Consider the following 19,301-nt stretch of genomic DNA (forward strand, 5'->3'; position numbering starts at 1 on the left):
CAAAATGGTTTGCACAAAAATGTCTGTCTGCATTTCTGATTCGTTTTCCTTAGAATAAACTCCAAGAAGTGGAATTTCTGGATAGAAGGGCATAAACACACTTCATCCTCCAGTCTTACACAGTCATACTGATCTTTAAAACTATTTACTAATTTCTCTGAACATGCTCATCACATCACTCTTACCAAAACTGTGTATTATTAAGGGGGAAAAAAAAAAACTTGGTCAATTTCATAGGTTAAACAACAGCATCTCTTCATTTTAATGTGCTATTAATTTTAAATATTACTTTTAATTTCCTATATTTTCTATATGTTTAATGGTAATGTGGACTTTGGCTTTTGTAAACTTTCTTTTTGTGTCCTTGGCTCAAATCCAAACTTCTTGAAAGGATGCTCTCTCTCCTCACATCTTGCTCTCTGAAACCTGGGCTCTGTCCTCACTCCATCCCTCACAGCACGCACCAGTTGGTTCCTTACATGCTAAATCCTGCCATCTTTTCAGTAGTTATTAGTGGACCTTCTTAGGCTTTTAGTTCCCCACACAAACCATGGCATTTCTACCTCTGTGCTGTTGTTTACCCTGGTCTCTTGGCAGACAGACCTCCCCCTCCCGCTTCCTGCCCAATGCTAGCATAATTACTTTCCATTCTTGAAGATTTAGCTGAGACAGCATTACCTCCAGTCAGCCTTCCCCATCCCCCAGCCTCTGGCCTCTCCTAAGTGTCTTTCCCTGTGTGCTTTCGGAGCACGATGCACATTCCATGCATGCCTAATCACTGCACTGTACGGACTTCATGTTCATCCCTCCTACTAGACTGCAATGCAAGCTCCTTGGGAGTAGGAACCTTTTCTCCTTCCCCTTTGCATCCACAGTGCCGAACATAAGGTAGGCAGCCGATCAATACTGAATTGCCCTCAACAGCAGCATATGGGCCTGGTGACCATTCCCTCTCCTTCCTGCAGTGTCTCCTCACTTGTGTCTGGCTGCCCCTCCCAGTTTCCTTCTTTGGCACCTCTTCTTTTGCCCACCCTTAAATGTGGTTGTTCCCCAGGGCTCCATCCTCATCCTTCTTTTCTTCCAAGTCTAATGAATCAAATCCGTATTTATAGCTTTAAGTTTCCCATCAAGTGCTGACACTCAGACCTCTCTCCTGAGCGACAAACCAGATTTTCCAACTGCCTACTGGATATTTCCACTTGGAAGTGCCACTGGTTCCTCAAAATCACCATGTTAAACACAAAGCTCATTTTTCTCCACAACTGGCTCCTTTTCCTCTCTCCCTCAGCTCCGTAAATGACACCATCATCTACGTAGGTGGTGAAGCCAAAAACCCAGTAGTGGATTCTCCTCTCTTCTCTGATTTTTAACTGGTCACCACTCCTATAGACGTCACTTTCTAAAAGACCCTCTTTAACGTCTCTTGCTAACAACAAGGGCAGCAGCCTTCCCAATGGGTCTCTCAGCTCAACGCTATTCATTTTTCATCAATCCTCTATGCTGCCACTAGAGCAAATTTGGTAAAATGCAGATCCCATCCCAGATTCTACCTTCAATGGCTTCCTAAGCTAGCAGCATGAAGGCTAGACTTTTGGTCTCACAAGAGTGCCCTTGGCCCTTTGAGTACGGGTCCCTCCTTTCTGAAGTACTCATGTCCCACAGGCAACCTGGGCTTTCAGACACTTCTGCCGCTGGCACTCGCCTGCAGACAGCTACCTTTTCTCTCCTCCATGCCTTTGCCCTGTGTTTCTGCCAGAAATATCCCATCCCCCCAAAAAATATTTTTTGCTTGCTTACTGAACTCCTAGTCATCCTTCAAAATTCATCCTGAGAATCACATCAGGGAAGTGCCTGTGGACCCTGGAATCCTATGCCAGGTTTGTCTGCTGCACTGTCCTGCATAGCCTTAACTCAGCCCACGTGCTGTACATGGCTCCTGTGCGGGTCTCCCCTGCCAGACGTGAGCACTTTGAGGGCAGTGCTGTCTTGTTCATTTCATCCAACTCAGAAAGGCCCAACCAGTGTTAAATGGGCAATTCGGGACACAAGCTGGAGCTAAAATCTCATCCACCCCATTCACAGCCGAGGATCTAAGAACATCTACATTATTGTCTCCATAGTCTCATAGTTCCCTCTCTCGTTCCCACATTGTATTTTTCCCCAATTACTTTGCTGACACTGTATGACAAAAGTCATTAATGATATTCTAACCAACAAATCCAACAAACTATTTTTGGTCTTCATTTACTTGTCTCTTCCCAGCATTTGACTTTATGGGTGAACCATCTCCACCTTGGCTTCCCAAGTAGACTCTGAATCCTCCTTCACAGTCTCTTGTGCTGGCTTCTTGGCCTCAGTCTGCCCCTGAAATGAGGGAGCCCCTGCTCCTTCCTTGTTCTGTTCATTCTCCCTGGTGCTCTCGTTCACTCCGAGGGCTTCGGCTATGGCCAAACCGCTCAGTTTCCAACACCGTGTCTTCATCTCAGCCTACCCGTAAGTCGACAGGCACCTAAAGTACAAACTTGACCAAAACCAAAGTTGTCATCTGTCTCCAGGATCTGCCCCTTTCCCTATATTCAGGGAGTGGAACCTCTACCCACCCAGCCACCCAAGCAGAAGTCTGGAAATCTTAGTCCCTTCCTTCCATTCACTCACCACTTATACCCACTAAGTCACCCAGGCCTGTTGATTTTGCCTCCTGAACGTCTCTTCAACTGTCACTTCCTTTCCATCCCTACTGTTTCTGACTTGCTGTGGCCACTCATCCTCTCTTATCAGGGTGACCACAAGTGCCACCTAAGCGGTCTTCCTCCATTACTCTCCAACCCTATTCTATCCTTCACACCCCAGCGGCCTGAAAATACTCTCTACAACTCAAAGCGGATTTGCTCACTCTCTACTAAAATCAATGGCTTCCTCAAACTTCCAGGTGTAAAATCCTGCCTTTGCCTGCTTCTCTCAACATGTTACCCAGTGCTCTCCGTGGGCTCCCTGTTCTCCTGCAGTCCTGGAGTTTTTCAGGTGGCCGTGTCTGTGTTCCTGCTGCTTCCTGGGCTTGGAATGACCCTCCTTTGTTAGAACTCAGCTCGGGGACCCACTCCTCTATGAACCTTTCCTAAATCTGCTGCTTTAGGGCTCCCTGTTCAGACTTCTTACATAGCACTATTGCCCTTGACTAAGTCTGTGAGGCCGCTGAGCACAGGGACCATGTCTTTTTCATCTCAGAGTTCCCAGAAACTGGCATAGTGTCTGACACACAGAACTGAATAAAGGAAGCATTTATCAGTGCTTGGAGAGGTGTGGGACAACATTCTTGGGCACAAACTTCAGCCCTGGTGACCTTAATTAATACCATAAGCAGGTGGCATCACTACTGGAAGTTGGCATACCATTTTTCCCCAGGGCATCAGGGGACTGTGACACCGCATTGCTTCACTTATTTCACACAGAATAAGGCCAAGCCACAGAAGCCACTGAGAGAGGGCCTCCCAGAATCCCTGAGGTAGGAACTGAGCCCCTGGCCCTACCCTGAAGGCAAAAACACCTCACACTACAGGTAGAGCAGGAACCTTGGTAGAAGCTTACCTTGTGTCCCAGAAGCTCCTTTGGGCATGTAGGCTGAACCTGTTCGGAGCTTTCCTTCCCACAGCACTGAAACTAGAGAGTCAGAAAAGAGACTTCAGGGCCAGGAAGGAGGAGCAGCAGCTACAAGTCTGGGCACCCTGCTAAGGACTGGGGTGCCGAGGTGGCAAAGCAGCTCCGAGGCCCAGTCACTGCAACCCAGACTGCTATTTCTGGAAGGAGAGCGAAGAATCACACAATCATGCTGGCAAAACAAGAAAATGACTTCGCTAAAGCCATCTGAGTTTATGATGGGAAGTGACTCAAGGCAACCCAAACAAGGCAAGAAGCTAACTGACAGCGTTTGTGTAAATTGTTGCTTTTTAGAAAGGGGTTGGGGCTTTAGATTCCTTCTTTCAGACTGGGGGTCATTTAACCTGCTGAGGAGCTCAAGTTTTATGAGCTTCAGGAAGGACTCATTAGCTGGGAATAGTCTGGGAAAGAGGGGAGAAGTGGCTGCAGGAAATTCCAGGGTCCGAAAGACCAGATTTGAAGATTGGCCAGCAAACAGGTATCCTGCCTTAGGACAGCTGGCCCTTTAAGACAAAAGAACCTGTGTGCTGCCTCAGGTCCGGAGGGCAGCTGAGGTGAAACTGTGTAAATGTGTAAATGGTAGCCACTTTCCAGGACATAAACTGTCCTAGACGAGAACTAGGTACCTGAAAACACCTGACCCAGGAATTCACAGCTACTTCTCCATATCACAGTGTCTAAAAAATGAGAATGACTGGCCTGGCCCATCTCCTCTGCAAGCCTTCCGTGATTAACTGCATGTAGCTCTGAGCACTCCATGGACAGCACAGTCCCACTGAATGTTCCAGAAGGGAGTGTAGCTATCTCCCACGACCCTTCATTTTCCAAATGAGAGAGTTGAGTGGGTATCAGGGAGGCCAAGTAACTTGCTCAAGGTCACGAGGCTGTGAAGTGGCAGAGCGGCAGCTAGAAATTAGCTTTTCTGACTTAAAGATTACACTTGTTTCTGTTACACCACAATGCTGCCCTGACAGAGCCTGCTATTTATTTGGGCTCCTTTCTCCGTAACCTTGTTTGTGCTCTTTTGTCTCTTTGGGGCATGTGTCTTTTGGATTCATGCTGTTCTGTCCCTCTTGTGAACTCTGTGTGACAGGCATCTTTCCCTTCTAGGGTTCCACACATAATGCAAACTATGGCCCTCGAAAGGGCTAAAATAGGGGGTGTTACTTGGCTTTACTGAATTTATTTTTATTTTTCATCCTGGTGATTGGTGAGAACCTGGCTCAGACATAATCTTCAGAAGCTGCGATTTGAAGGAAGAAGTGAAGTTACTCACTGTTGAGTGGAAGGTGATGAGCGTCCCATTGCCTTTTCCCCTGTCTTTAAGGTAATCATTATAAGCCTCTTCATACATGGTCTGAACATGGCGGATAGCCTGAAAAAATACCAGGAAAAATGAGGGACTACTGAGTGGGAAGTTTCAAACATTCTCCTTTCATCAAGGAAAATCCCTGCTTCCACATCTTTCAAAAATACTGCCTTTCTCATAAGAATGATACAATGGACTCTGGGGACCTGAGGGAAAGGGTAGGAGTGGGGTGAGGCATAAAAGACTGCACATGGGTACAGCGTACACTGCTCAGGTGATGGGTGCACTGAAATCTCTGAAATCACCACTAAAGAACTTACTCGTGTAACCAAACACCACCTGTTCCCCACAAAACCTGTTGAAATAAAAAAAAAATACTGCCTTTCCATAGGTATTTTAGGATAATTCTGCACATATGGAGAAGATTATAGTTTCTGGAGTCTCTAAGATGCTTTTGAGGATGGAAGGATAGACTAACCAGAACAATTTTCATGGACTAGAAAGATTTCTGACAGTTCCCAAGCCCAGCTGGGCATCAGCATCAACTGGGCCCCAGATTCCGGGGCTCCACCCAGGTGATTCGGATGCATAGCTAGAATCGGGACTTATACATTCCTGTTACCCCATTGGTTAAAAGCATTCAAATCTTTTTATGACATGGTTTAAAAGACATTCATCACCAAGGAAAACTTTCTACATTCAAATATCATATAAAGCTTAGAGAATGCTTTTTCTAGTATAAAAGCCTGTGATTTCAAATCCACAGAAATCTCAAAAGGTCCGAAGATCCCATTCTACTTCTGTATGTAGCTGAATTTAAACTAACCTATGAACACAGCCAGCTACTTTAGAAAAACTCAAAAAGAGGTGACACTTACTATTCTACATGTTTACTGTTTTTATAGTCTAAAATAAGTTCATAAACATAATATTAATGACACAGGAGTTAATGTGAAATACAGCAAACTTAAGTTTCCATTCTTTCTCCTTTTCCATTCCATTCTCTTCTACCCCACAGTGTGTTTTACCCTCCTAAAAAGGCTACTTCCTCTGTGTGTCCTCCTGATAAGCTATTCTGGACATGTAGAGTTGGGCAGCAAATATAAACTGGCTTCACTAGCCCACAGCAGGGCAGGCTCTGGTCTTTGAGAATGAAACGGCCCTGTCCAGGTCAATCCTTAAGAAGAAATGACAGTCTGACAGGGGATGAGAATCTAGATTCTTTCTCAAGTCTGTACTCTAACTCTTACCCCATTTCAAACTGGGGAAGAATCTTAAACTAGAGATCCTTTTTTGTTTGTTTTTTTGGTTTTATTATAGACCACTTCATAAGTCTAATGGAAGATATGAACTATCTCTCCAAAAAAATGTGAGCATGTATATATGCCTGCACACTCATACACACATATGCTCAGTTCTGCACACCACTTCTAAGTTAAAAAGTTCTGTTTAAACTACAATAATGGAGATTATTTGGTTTCTTAATAATATTGTGGGTATCAATATTCTAACACTTTTAACCATCACAGAAAAATACTATAAGTAATTTACTTACTACCCCCTTGCCTATAAAAGCAAATACTCCAGTGGTTACTTCAGCAGCAAATATCACCAGGAGGCAGGTAAAAAACTGTAGAGGAGAGAAAATACTAATTTCATTAATTTAATACCTTCTCAAGGTATATATTTTGCACCTTAGTTTCCCTATGTAATGGCTGAGTCGCTTTCATGCGGTTCATTCATTCATTCATTCACTCATTCATTCAGCAATTGTTTATTGGGCATCTATTCTGTACCAGGTACTGTCCTTGGTGCTGAGTATTCAGTGGTGAACAAGTTAATATCCCAATGTCTCTGCTACCACGGACCTTGGATTGGACAGGGGAATATACGATAACTGAGTAAAGAAATTAGAAAGTGAATACGGTAAGTTCAGATAGTGATGTAAAAATCCCACCACCTAGACCACCACCTGGCATCTATGTGCTCAGTAAATACTTGACAAACACAAAAGACCTAGAAAGATATAAAATAAGGCCAGGAGAGAGAGAGTCACTGATGCAGCTTGGGCATGGGGAAGGGGGTGACTTGAGACTCTGTGGTCTGGAAAGTCTTCTTTGAGGAGATGGGAGTAGAGGTGAGGGTGTGTCCTTCTGGATGGATTTCTGTTCTGGTCTATGGATTTGCTCTGATCAAACTAAGTTCAGTGATAAACAAGACAGAAATGTGCTTAGCAGTAGGAGAAAGAGAAAGAATGAATGGCAAAGAAACAAGTTAGACATTTCATGTAGCAAGAGATCAGAGGCTGTGGCCAGAGTTAAAAATCCAAAGATCACAATGAGTAATGAGATGAGAGGCTGCCTCTTAAAACTGCTGTTTCTGACTCCCTGTGGAGAAATATCAACACTTTCTCTCCTCCTGCCCCTCTTCTTCCCTTCCGTTTCTCTTAGGCTACACTGGCATTGAATGTATAGCAGTTAATTGAAATTATTTGATTTTTTTTAAACAGAGGTTGCTTGTTAAAATAAGCCACAAGAGGGATTTTGGTTAAGTTATTGATCTCAAACATAAATGTTTTCCTCGTAGATACCAGTACTGCCCTGGCTATAGAAACCTTTTAGCTGTCTCATCCACTGTGAAATATATATATACACACACACACACGCATAATGTATACCTATATATGTATATATACACATATATGTATACATACATATATATACACACACATACATACATATTTTTAAGAACAATCATAGTCACCCCTTACAATTACTAAGTACTTTTACTCCCAAAACATCTTTACATCAATGACCTCATTTCTTTTCACACTTCCCATATGAGGCAGGAGCAAAGATAATATTTTTTTTCTTTTTTCTTTTTTCAAGACAAGGTCTTGCTCTGTTGCCCAGGTTGGAGTGCAGTGGTACAGTCATGGCTCACTGCAGCCTCCCAACTCCTGGGCTTACGTGATCCTCCCGCCTCAGCCTCCTGAGTAGCTGGGACCACAGGTGTGTGCCATCACACCCGGTAGAGACTGGGTCTCCCTGTGTTGCCCAAGCTAGTCTTGAACTCCTGGGCTCCAGAGATCCTCCTGCCTCGGCATCCCAAAGTGATTACAGGTGTGAGTCATGGCACCCGGCCCTAGGTAATATTATTCATATATAAGAGATGGAGAAACCAAGACTGAGGGAGGAAAAGTGCATGCCAAGGGTTCAGAGAGTCCATGGAGGAGCTGGAGCCAGGGGCCAGAGGCACTGACTCCCTTCAGATGCAGGCGGCTCCATCACTCCCACCCCACCATTTACCCCCACGCCCCACTTACTGATCCAAGCACACATTGCGACTCCCGCATGGCTCCACAGCACCCGAAGAAACCCACGGCCATCATCAGGGCCCCGGCTCCAACCAGAACATAGAGCCCTGTGGGGAAGAGATCAGAGGAGACCATTGACAGCCAACCGAATGCCTCCATGACCAACTAGGCTTAAGACTCTGGGCACTGCAGTGCATTCTAATAGTACCACAAGGTACTATCCTTACTGCCGTGTTTAACACGGAGGAACTGAGTCCCAGAAGGTTAAGCAGTTTGCATCAGGTCATAGAGCTGGTGCTTGGCAGAGCCGGGAGAAAAATAGCCGTGAGCCGCAAAAGGCTGCCCACATCCCAACTCTGTCCTGCCTCTCCAGCGATGGAGGCAGCCATCATTCAGGTGGGGATTTCACTTACTACTTAGTCAAGCCCCAGGTACATTTCTGATAGAGAAAGAAAAGAGCAGAAGTGCTCTGGTTCTGAGAGAACTAAAGCCATGCCTTTTTGTATTTCCTTCTCTGATTCTGAGATAAGTTAGAATACAATGTGCGACCTGGCACTTGTCTTACTTGGAATCATATTAATGGTCTCTATTTCATTTTTTGCATTTTACTCATATGAGTAACCTGGAAACCACGCCCATTAACAGGGAGGGTGGGGGCTGGTGCCCCACCTCCATGGGGAACCCCTGGGCCTGGCATTCAGGGTGCTTCCTGGGGCTCCTCTGGGTTGCTGATGGTGGTTTGTGGGCAGATCTGACAGTTCACAGACCTACTAGGAGCCACAGGCGAGGCTGCTCTGCTTCCTGCCCCACCCGGGCCTGGCCGCAGGGTTCTTTTCAGGGCCCTGAGGCCCTGCTGCTCTGTAGCCTTGAGGCGGGTATTTATTTCCTGCTGTTCCAGCTCTGGCACCTCCTCCCTTTCCCTTTTCTCTAAAAGAATAATTTCATGAGGGAATGGATGTGGTAATGCGAGAAACGATATCATATTAAAAATAATAGTGTTGTTGGCCCCACTGCTTAAACACTTTATTGTTTTTAAAAATGTCTTTCACCAAAGGTCTAATATCCAGAATCTATAAGGAACTTAAATCAACAAGCAAAAAGCAAATAACTCCATTAAAAAGTGGGCAAAAGACATAAACAGACAATTCTCCAAAGAAGACATGCAAGCGAGCAACAAACATGAAATAATGCTCGTCATCTGTAATCATCAGAGAAATGCACATAAAACCACAATGAGATACCATCTCATAACAGTCAGAATGGCTTTTGCTAAAAAGTCAAAAATAACGGATGTTGGCAAGGCTAGGAGAAAAGGGGACACTTTATACACCACTGCGAATGTAAATCAGTACAGCCACTGTGGAGGGCAGTTTGGAGATGATTCAAACAACTGAGTTGAACTACCACTCGACCCAGCAATCCCATTGCTGGGTAAATACCCAAAGGAAAATAAATCATTCTACCAAAAGGGCACATGTTCACTGCAGAACTATTCACAATAGCAAAGGTATGGAATCAACCCAGATGCCCATCAATGGTAGATTGGATAAAGAAAATGTGGTACGTATACAGCATGGAATACTATGCAGCCCTAAAAAAGAACAAAATCATGTCCTTTGCAGCAACATGAATGCAGCTGGTGGCCATTATCCTAAGTAAACTGTCACAGGAACAGAACATCAAATACTACATGTTCTCACTTATAAGTAGGAGCTAAATATTGGGTACAGATGGACATAAAGATGGGAACGATAGATACTGGGGACTATTAGAGGGGCACAGGGGTTGAAAAACTAACTATTGGGTACTGTATTCATTACCTGGGTGACAGATTCAGTCACACCCCCAATCTCGGCATCTCCCAATATACCTTTGTAACAAACTTGCCCATGTACCCCGATTCTAAAATGAAAGTTGAAAAAGAAAAAAAAAAGTCATTCACTGTGTTGCAAAGTTTTCAAAGCTCTTTCACTTCCATCATCTTATTGGCTTCTCAAAACAACCTGGTTAGGTAAGCAAGGACTGTTATTTCTGTTTTACAAGGACTGTTATTTCTGTTTTACAAATATTCTGTTTTACAAAAGTCCATTTGTAAAGAGACTTGTCTCTCAGTCTCTCTTGTCTGAGAGACAAGATGGCTGCAGGCAAGATGCCCTGGCAGGGCGGCAGCAACACCACCATATTCAACTCCTTCACGAATGTCTCCTGGTGGATCACCTTGCTACAGAACATGCCATTGCCTCCCATTGCTACTGTCACAATTGCTACATGATGCCGTTTGCAGATCTATCATGAAGTCACAGCCTGCAGACCAGTTGCCCCCCAAATCCTTATCCATCCTATGCTCCAGCCACCTGGGAATTCACCACGATCTGACTGTGACCTGCTCTTTTCCATTTTGTGCTTTTGCAGGTTCTTATATTAGTCTCTCATTATAGATTTCAAGTCAACAAACAAACCTTATTCATCCTCTCTAGAGAATGCCTTGCACAAGGCAGAATTCTCAGTCGGTGTGCATTGCATGAGTAGATAAGATAGAGAAAATCAAATCAGTTCCAGGCTGGCTGGCTGTCATCACCCATCTTTGCTTAGAGATACATGCTGGAAACACGTCTTAGCAAACATCCACAGAGGAACTACATAGCTGGGCTCTCCAAAGCCAAGCACAGGAGGATGGTTGCTTCACACCCTGAGAAACCCTGGAATATAGGAAAGAGGGAGGCTCCTGAGGAGGCGGGAGGCTCACTGCACAGGGGCACAGAGGTTTGAGGAGGCCAGAGTTGCTCCCCACTGTAAAGGAAACTGTCTGCTCCCTCAGGCAACAATGCTTATCCTGCTGAAATAATGAGCTTTTCAGGAAAATGTGCTTATGTGAACAATATTTCATTCTTAGGCCATCAGAATCCCATATCTCATGGCAAAAACAACCTGAAGCTGCCCTAGCAGCTTCAACTTTAAGGCCTCTTCTCAGCCAGCCTCTGTTTTGTATGTGTGGGCCTATGACTCAGCCCAGCTCCAAATGAGCATTGCTTACTGGAGTTGAAGGGAAAAGCAGAAAAAATTCTGCAAGAGGAGAGGTTCCCTGGGCCTGCTGGATCCAGTTCCAAATCTGGCTATAATACTCTGCATGCCATAAGGCCACCTGTGGCTTCCAAGGATACTTTATCCTTCTTATGGTGTGCCCCTCAAAAAATAGCTGCTGAATGTAATTAATTTACAGCCACATTTTAAATTCCAAGATGGTGACTGTAGAGCACTCTCCTTCCCACAGGAGCAGGTGTGACAAACATATGACCTACTTCCCGAATCCCTCACGCTTTCCGAGTCCTATTGCCTTTGATTTGAAAAATAGAAAACACTTTGAAATTACATTTTCACCATGAATAGCTGAGCTTTGGGATGCCAGTGATCTTGGGACATGCTACCACAAGTACTTTCCCTGGGACACCTTCTTTTTTAAAAATTTAAAAAGTATTAAAAATGTTTTTTATTAATATCTTACTGATAATATTTATACATATTTTGGTGGTACGTGTGCTATTTCAATGCATGTATACAATGTGTAAGGATCAAATCAGTGTCATTGGGATATCCATCACCTCAGACATTTATCTTTGTGTTGGAAAGTTAAAATCTAAAAAAATTCTTCTCATCTAGCTACTTCGAAATACATAAAAATTATTGTTAAATATAATTTCCCTACTGTTCTATAGAATACAAGAATTTCTTCCTTCTATTTAACCGTACTTTTGTACCCATTAAGCAGCTTCTCTTTATCTCCCCACACCCCTACCCTCCGCAGCTTCCAGTAACCATCAATCTACCCTCGGCCTCCATGAAATCCACTTCTTTAGCTCCCACATGAGTGAGATCATGTGATATCTGACTTTCTGTGCTTGGCTTATTTCACTTAACATAATGGCCTCTAGTTCCATCCATGTTGCTACAAATGACAGGATTTCATTCTTTTTATGGCTGAGTAATATTCCATTGTGTACATGTACCACATTTTCTTCATCCATCCATCTGCTGATGGACACTTATGTTGACTCCGTATCTTGGCTATTGTGAAAAGTGCTGAAATAAACATGGCAGTGCAGATGTCTCTCCGATTTACTGATTTCCTTTCTTTTGGATATATACCCAGCGGTGGGAATGCTGGATGATAGCTCTATATTTATTTTTTGAGGAACTGCCATACTGTTCTCCATAGTGGCTGTACTACTTTACATTCCCACCAATAGTGTATGAGGCTTCCCCTCTCTCCATATCCTCACCAGCATTTGTTATTCTTTCTTGCTTTGATAATAGTCATTCTAGCTGGGGTAAGATTTGGAACATGTTCCCAGGCAATTCCATCACTCTTTTCTTAGGTTTCAGAGGCTTCTTTTAAGCTAGAAACATCATTTTAGTTAACATAAAAATGAGAGAGAGCCTTCTAACGGCCTACTGGGACAAACTCATTTTAAAAAGGTTCCCCCCTTTTAGGGACTGGATGTGGTCATCAATTTTAATGGCTTTCTAGCAGCAGATGGTTTTACATAATCTGCTAATGACCATTTCTTATCTAAAAAAATTTTTATGTCCCTACATTTATGTCCCTCTCTCTCCCTTCCAGTATCCCCTGAATGCATATAATAATGCAAATACCTAGAATATTGAATGCAACTTAGTTTTTGGGAAGGGCAAGTGTTTCAGCTTTAGGATGTTTTCACATTTTGAAATGTTTGCATTACACTGGTCGAGTATTCCTAATCCAAAAATCCAAAATCTGAAATTATCCAATGAGCATTTCCTTTGAGAGTCAGACTAGTGCTCAAAAGGTTTTGGATATGGGGGAATTTTGGATTTTGGATTTTCAGATTAGGGTTGCTTGATCTGTAGTAACAATAGCCAATATTTACTGAGGGCTCACCACAAAACAGATACTATGCTTAAATATGTTCATATTTCACAGCTGAAGAATCTGAGACACCAAGAAATTAAAAAATTTATATAAGATTGCATAGCTAGTGAGGGGAAAAATTGGAATTGAACCCAGGGGAGCCTACTCCAAAGTGTACCCCCTGAACCCCTATGCTTTCCTTTTAGCAGTAACTCTGAAGGACAATAATGCTCTTAGTTAGAAATTAGTTCATTTTGCAATTTATAAATGGCAGTACAGTTATTTTTCCTCTTCCTTGAGAAAAGTACTTGAGATATCTAGAATTGACGGTTCCTGGTTTTTCCTCTGAAAGTACAGGGCTGGGAGCCAGAAATCCAGGCCTGCCAACTATGGCTTTAGGTAAGTCCTCCTACTCTTCAGTTTTGTTAGCTGCAATATGGAAATGATTGTCTATTCCAACTTCTTATAAAAATGCTCTGGAGAAACTGGCTCAACAATGTAAGCTACAACACCTCTCTGGTATCCAGTTACCATGGATGTCAGGTACAAGTGAAAACGGTAAAAAAATACGACCAGCTTGAGTCAGAGTTTTTAACAAGCCAAGCCACCCCCTTGGTGTTCAGCACTGGAATGCTTTCCTTATACGTAACATTCAGCCACAATCAGAGCCAGGCTTGGAGACTCTGAGTTCCACAGGGAGCGACAGCTGCAGTCAGGCTGCGATCCCGGAGAGCCCAGTGGCTCCTGTGTGTGTGGGCAACCCCTTCTTGGAGAAAACCTGTTAATATTCTCTGCTCACAGACATGACTTCATGCCCCAAGCACACGGTCTCTCCAGTTTTCCAAGGGCTGAGGGCCTCACTCCCTACTCTGTAACTCTAGAAAGAAGCCCCCGGGGTGTCTGCCCACTCCAGAGAGGGACCGTAACAGGAAGTCAGATGGGCAGGTTGCTGGAGTTTGGAAGACACGGGGCTTCTCCCAAGAGTGCCCTGAAAGAGACTAGCGTGGACAGGGTCTAGGAAACACTGAGCAACCCAAGCCCTCCCCTGCCAGCATCACTCCGGCCAGGTCCTCTCTTCTACACTAAGCAACCAGTGGACACAGAGACCTTGGAAGGGCCTCCAGGCCTTGGCCTGGATGCAGAGGGCCCTGAGAAGAGACACAGGTGGCAGTCAGTCAGACCACCCTCTCGCCCTGTCCTCATTTCCTGCAGTTGGATCCTCCTGCCCTGGCCTGGGATTGACCAACCCCCTGGCTTGGAGGTTATGTCCGATCTTTATCACAGGGAGGGAAACTCGCTCCATCCCCAAAGAGAGAGAACCAAGGATGCCAGAAAGGAAAGCTTCCCCCAGAAGATGGGACAATTTCCCTTACAAAGTCTGGCAGTCATCTACCCCGAAGCAGGGACCTAAACAATGTGTCTTCCTGGGGTTCCTCTCAGAGAGGAGAGTCAAGGCTGGAAGGGCTTATTACTTCTTTAAGAACCACTTGAATGTGCCATGCCAGTTTAGGACACTCTTTAACAAAGGGGTGATAAGAGTTCAATGGACTGATTTATCTGGAACCTATTCTGAAAAGGAAATACCCAGATCAATGAACGGTGCCCTGTGACAATGGAGCGAGATTTTCCAAACACTTGGCCTGCTTGTTTCCTAAAGTGCTATCACCTCACACTGTGTGCAGTGCAAATCCATAAACAGTACCCTAGTGTATTTTTCTCCTTGTTTTATTGCTGGAGAGCGGGTATCTTTCTTATTTGGAAAATTATTCACTAAGGAAAAAATGTCAATTTCTACAAACATGTCTATTGCTCTTTCTATTTATTTTACAAGACATATTTGAAGGAGAAAAAAGGTACCTGACTTCACAAGGACTTCTTGTTGCCACTATCCAGAGAGGCAGCACTGGGAGACAGAGCAAGCACAGACCTGGCTGTCGGCAAACCTGGGTTCCAGGCCGAACCCCACCAGGAGGAGCTGAGAAGCCCTGGCTGACTGCCAGCCCCAGGTGCTTATCCACGGTCTGTAGTTTCCTTATTCTGCATGGTGCTAAGTTTCTATGATGACCCACTTCCCTGAACTTTGAGCATGGATTGTAAGTGCTTTACCACCAACCACTCCGGGCTGCCTCAGGGAAGGGAGATGTGGTGGACGAGGAACGAAGGGTGGGTAAACCCATATCATGCCCTGTGACACCAAGGGCAAGCAGGAGGATTCAGGCCCTGCTGTGGCCTGCTGTTTTCCCTGCCCAGAATCCACTTCTTTTTCTCTATTGGGTAAAGGGAACTCCTCCATTCTCAGCCCATGTGGTTTGAGAGGGCTGACTCACCTCCAGCTCCACGGTGGGCATGAAGCCCAGGCATATGCCCGCAAGCAGCTGTCCACAATGACAAGTTCAAGGATGGGCACGAGGTCCAATATTGCCAATAAGAGTTAGGCCCGGGGCATTAGATGGATCTGTTGCGATGAAAGAAGCATGTTCTACTTCTGGAGTCACTCTGGAAACGGAGCCTAGAGCCACTGGCAGCCGTTTTATCACATGGAGAAGAAACCTGCCTAAGAATGGAGCCAAAGGAAAGCAGGGCCAAGAGATGGCTCCAGATTGAACTCTGGTCACATCATTTGAGTCCCTGAGACCAGTATTAACCCTTGACCTTTCAAGTATGTTACTCAATAAAGGTCTGTGTTGCTTCAGTCAATTTGAGTAGGTATCTGTGATTTGCAATACGAAGAGTCCTGATAGACATGTCCATAAAGATAGGACATAATGAAAAATTCCTCATATCTCAGGCAGTGTGTGTATTGTTTGGTTTAGATTAGAAACAAAATCAGGAATGTGTGTGCGGAGCCAGTTCAGCCTCCGGCTCAGCACAGGAATCTCCTGAATAAAACACACAATTCTGATTCTTGCCACGATAGCGGTTAAATATGACATGAAGGACGGCTCACTTTCATCTGTGGAAGTCTATTCAACCTTTTGATGTATCCAATCATGAAGGTTTTTATGTGGAACTGACATCTACAGCTGTGAAATGGCTATCAGCCTTTTGTTTCTGGAGAAACACAGACTGAGGCTGCTGCCGGGGAGGTTTCCATCTGTAGCTCCACGCAACGGCCCCTCCCTCGGACGGAGCAGGGACCCCTTCCTCACACCTGTAACTCAGGTTTCCATCAGAAAGTCATGAATTATTACTGAGAGGCTTGACTCTGCCTCTCACTCATCTCTTTTGCCATTTTGATTTCTTCTGTCCCTGAGTTTGATTAGGCAGGCTTAAAAATGTTTAATAATGTTTCTTATCTTTCTGTTTCTTTCTTCTTAATTCCTTCTGCAACCACTGTGGGTTATATCCTAATTTCTCAGGCCTGATTGTATCAATAATCTGCCTTTTTTTTTTCTGTCCTGGGATTCCCCTCTCATTCTACTTCTGCCATAATAATCTCTTTAAAATGCAGTGCAGATCATACCTTACCCCTGGCCCCAAATCATCCTTCGACTGTTTACCAACTTAACCCTGACATTCAAAGGCCTCTATACTTGTCCCCTCTCCCTCCCCAACAGTCCGAATCCTACTGCCCACTATGCCCCAGTCCTCAGACTCCATCACAGCCCCCTGCCCCGCCCAGCTTGCTAATCCCTCCCCACAGTCATGCTTTGTGCATGCCTTCCCAGTCCCCATTTTTCCTCTTCTCCATTGATTACAGCCTGGTCTTTAAAACCTAACTTAAATTCTTCTTTCCTTACCAGTTTAGAATGACCTCTAATGCACCCACTGCAAATACCACTTAGTTGGCATTTAGTCACATGCTAATTTTTATTGTAATTTAAATTGTGAGGTCTATGAGTCTTTTCATTTATATTACAAGTTACATGGGGGCAGTTACAGAATTCTTATACATTTTGAGTGACGGCAGAGCCCAGGACTGTGACGGCTGGCCAATGGATTATATTGAGGTTATACTGATAGGTTATATTTTCTTGTCTCAAATGTCCTTGTCCTGTGCATACTTCCTGGAAACCATGTGGGTAGAAAGGAGCATTTCAGTTTTATGTCTACGGCAGATTCCTCTGCTTTTTCATTGTCACAAAATCCCAATCTTGTCCAAGTGTCACAGGCCCTGTGGGGGGCCCAGGCCCCTCCCCAGGCCCAGGGGAGGGTGCGAATATCAATTAGTCAGAGATCCAATCATAGTAATTCACTTCTTGGCCATGACTGGCTTAGGCATGAATACAGAATGCGATTTTGACTAAGAAGCTGCAAGAGGAAATGTGTTGGCAGATTCTGAAAAAGGTTTTACTCCTTCAAAAAAGGGACAATATGAAGCGAAATTTTCTATGTTCTCTTTTGGATGTTGCTGTATGAGAATATGATGCTTGGAGCCACTGCAGCTATCTTTTAAGGGGAGATGTCTAAGGACACTGAGGACAGCAGAGACGGGGAAAGAACCTGGGCCCTTGATGACTTTGTTCAGCCTTGAACAAATTCTGGAAAATCCCCATCTCCAGACTTCTTGTACTATATTTCATCACTGTTGAGATGGTTTATTTTTTGGTATATCTTAACATGCTGAAATTAGAATGCATCTTTTATGGTATGTCATAGCTAAACTGGTAGCATTTTTTCCTTTCTTAGTGGAACCTAAAATAATTGAGTGTTTTACAAAGAGCCACATCTAAGATTTCCTGAAATGTGGAATGTCCTTATTGTTATCCATCTTTAGTAGGTTTTCTGCTACTCTCCTCTAAAAGTATCCTAACTGACACAGCTCTTCTCCTCGCAGGAGGATGCTGTGTGGGAAGAGTGTTTGTAACAAGAGGCAGCACAGCTGCAGGCTGGCCCTTCTGGAGGATGTCCCTGCTCTGAGTGGGGCCTGCACTCTCTCTGTCCTGGAAGAGACTCTACTCTTCTTGTGATTTAGAGCAAATGACCTGTGCAGGATGCTCCTCCTCCCCGCCATAGAGGTCACCACAGCCACTGAAGCTTACTCTATGGCTGGTGCAGATCCTAAAAGAGCCAGTCATATGGGGGTGTCCCCTATAATGATGATGGTCTTGGGCTTTATGAAATTTACAGTCTTAGTCCATTTAGCTGGAGAATGAGAAAAGGCCACAGGAAATGCTAGAAGTAGGTCAACTAATCCCAGGGCAATAATGCTCAGCCCCTACTAAGAGTTTATTTTTTGGTATATCTTAACATGCTGAAATTAGAATGCATCTTTTATGGTATGTCATAGCTAAACTGGTAGCATTTTTTCCTTTCTTAGTGGAACCTAAAATAATTGAGTGCCTTGCGGGTGGAGGCTGTACCTTACCCTACACTCCTCACCCCTTCCTACTGTGGCAGGGGCGGAGCTATTGCCCCTTCCCGCTGGAGCCTCTTCCCAGGGGTAGCCCTCTCATCTCCTCTCCCTCCATCTCTCCCTTCCCTCCTTCTTCTCTCTCCTCTCCTCCTCTCTGCAGTCCCTAGTCATGGAGAGACTGAGATTAGCCCCTTCAAACCTGTATTTTGAGTTATGTTTTTTCCTACACAATTTAAAACATAAGATCAGAAAATAAAGTCCTGCAGGGGTCCTGTGTCACCCCAGATGGGCTAGTGAATGACACACTTGTGGTGTAACCACTTTACTCCAGGGGCAATAGGGACTTTTCTCATTCTTTGAAATAAATTTTAATTGCATTTCCTTGAGACTTCTTTCCCTGAAATGAAGCACAACAGGCTGCTCTTACTGGCTCCAGCCTCCCTTGATTTTGGAGAGTGGAGGAACAGGCCGCGTGAAGGCAAGGGGAAGGGGTCACAACAGCTTCTCTACCTGTCTCCAGCACACAACCAGTGCACAGGGGCTCAGGGGGGGCTCCTTTCAGCCTCTTTCCCTGCCCCTCTTCCCTCCCGCTCCCACCAAAGTTTAAGTGCTGCTTCTGCTCTAAGCCTTTGCACAGCCCCATCTACTCCGAGCTGGAACTTAGGGAAGCTGGAGTCACTCACCCACATAGAAATACTCTGGGGACTTGTCCTCTGATGATAACTCCTTTATGGCACCTCCGAACCGAAACCATAGTCCAAAAGCAATGACGGCCGATCCAGCCAGCTGGAAGGCAAACAACACTGTGTTTACAGTGGAAGGGGAACGAGCACGCACAGAT

General features: G+C 44.6%; 2 protein-coding genes across 3 annotated transcripts in view; both read right to left on the reverse strand.

The window, feature by feature from the left end:
• SIKE1 (suppressor of IKBKE 1) overlaps positions 1–12,766 on the reverse strand; it is a 278,198-nt gene extending 265,432 nt beyond the window's left edge. Inside the window, exon 1 of the mRNA XM_050748331.1 lies at positions 12,755–12,766. The gene's annotated coding sequence lies outside the window, so the exon portion shown is untranslated. The remainder of the gene's footprint in view (positions 1–12,754) is intronic.
• The window catches only part of TSPAN2 (tetraspanin 2), a 42,767-nt gene that overhangs the window by 7,020 nt on the left and 16,446 nt on the right, over positions 1–19,301 (reverse strand). For both annotated transcript variants that reach the window (XM_050748319.1, XM_050748325.1), the window contains exons 2-6: positions 19,144–19,246; positions 8,289–8,386; positions 6,519–6,593; positions 4,931–5,029; positions 3,586–3,657 (exon numbers count right to left, since the gene is read on the reverse strand). In XM_050748319.1, coding sequence (XP_050604276.1) covers positions 3,586–3,657; positions 4,931–5,029; positions 6,519–6,593; positions 8,289–8,386; positions 19,144–19,246 — 447 coding nt within the window. The remainder of the gene's footprint in view (positions 1–3,585; positions 3,658–4,930; positions 5,030–6,518; positions 6,594–8,288; positions 8,387–19,143; positions 19,247–19,301) is intronic.

Source organism: Macaca thibetana, chromosome 1 (assembly GCF_024542745.1).
Source record: "Macaca thibetana thibetana isolate TM-01 chromosome 1, ASM2454274v1, whole genome shotgun sequence".
NCBI classification, from domain to species: domain Eukaryota; kingdom Metazoa; phylum Chordata; class Mammalia; order Primates; family Cercopithecidae; genus Macaca; species Macaca thibetana.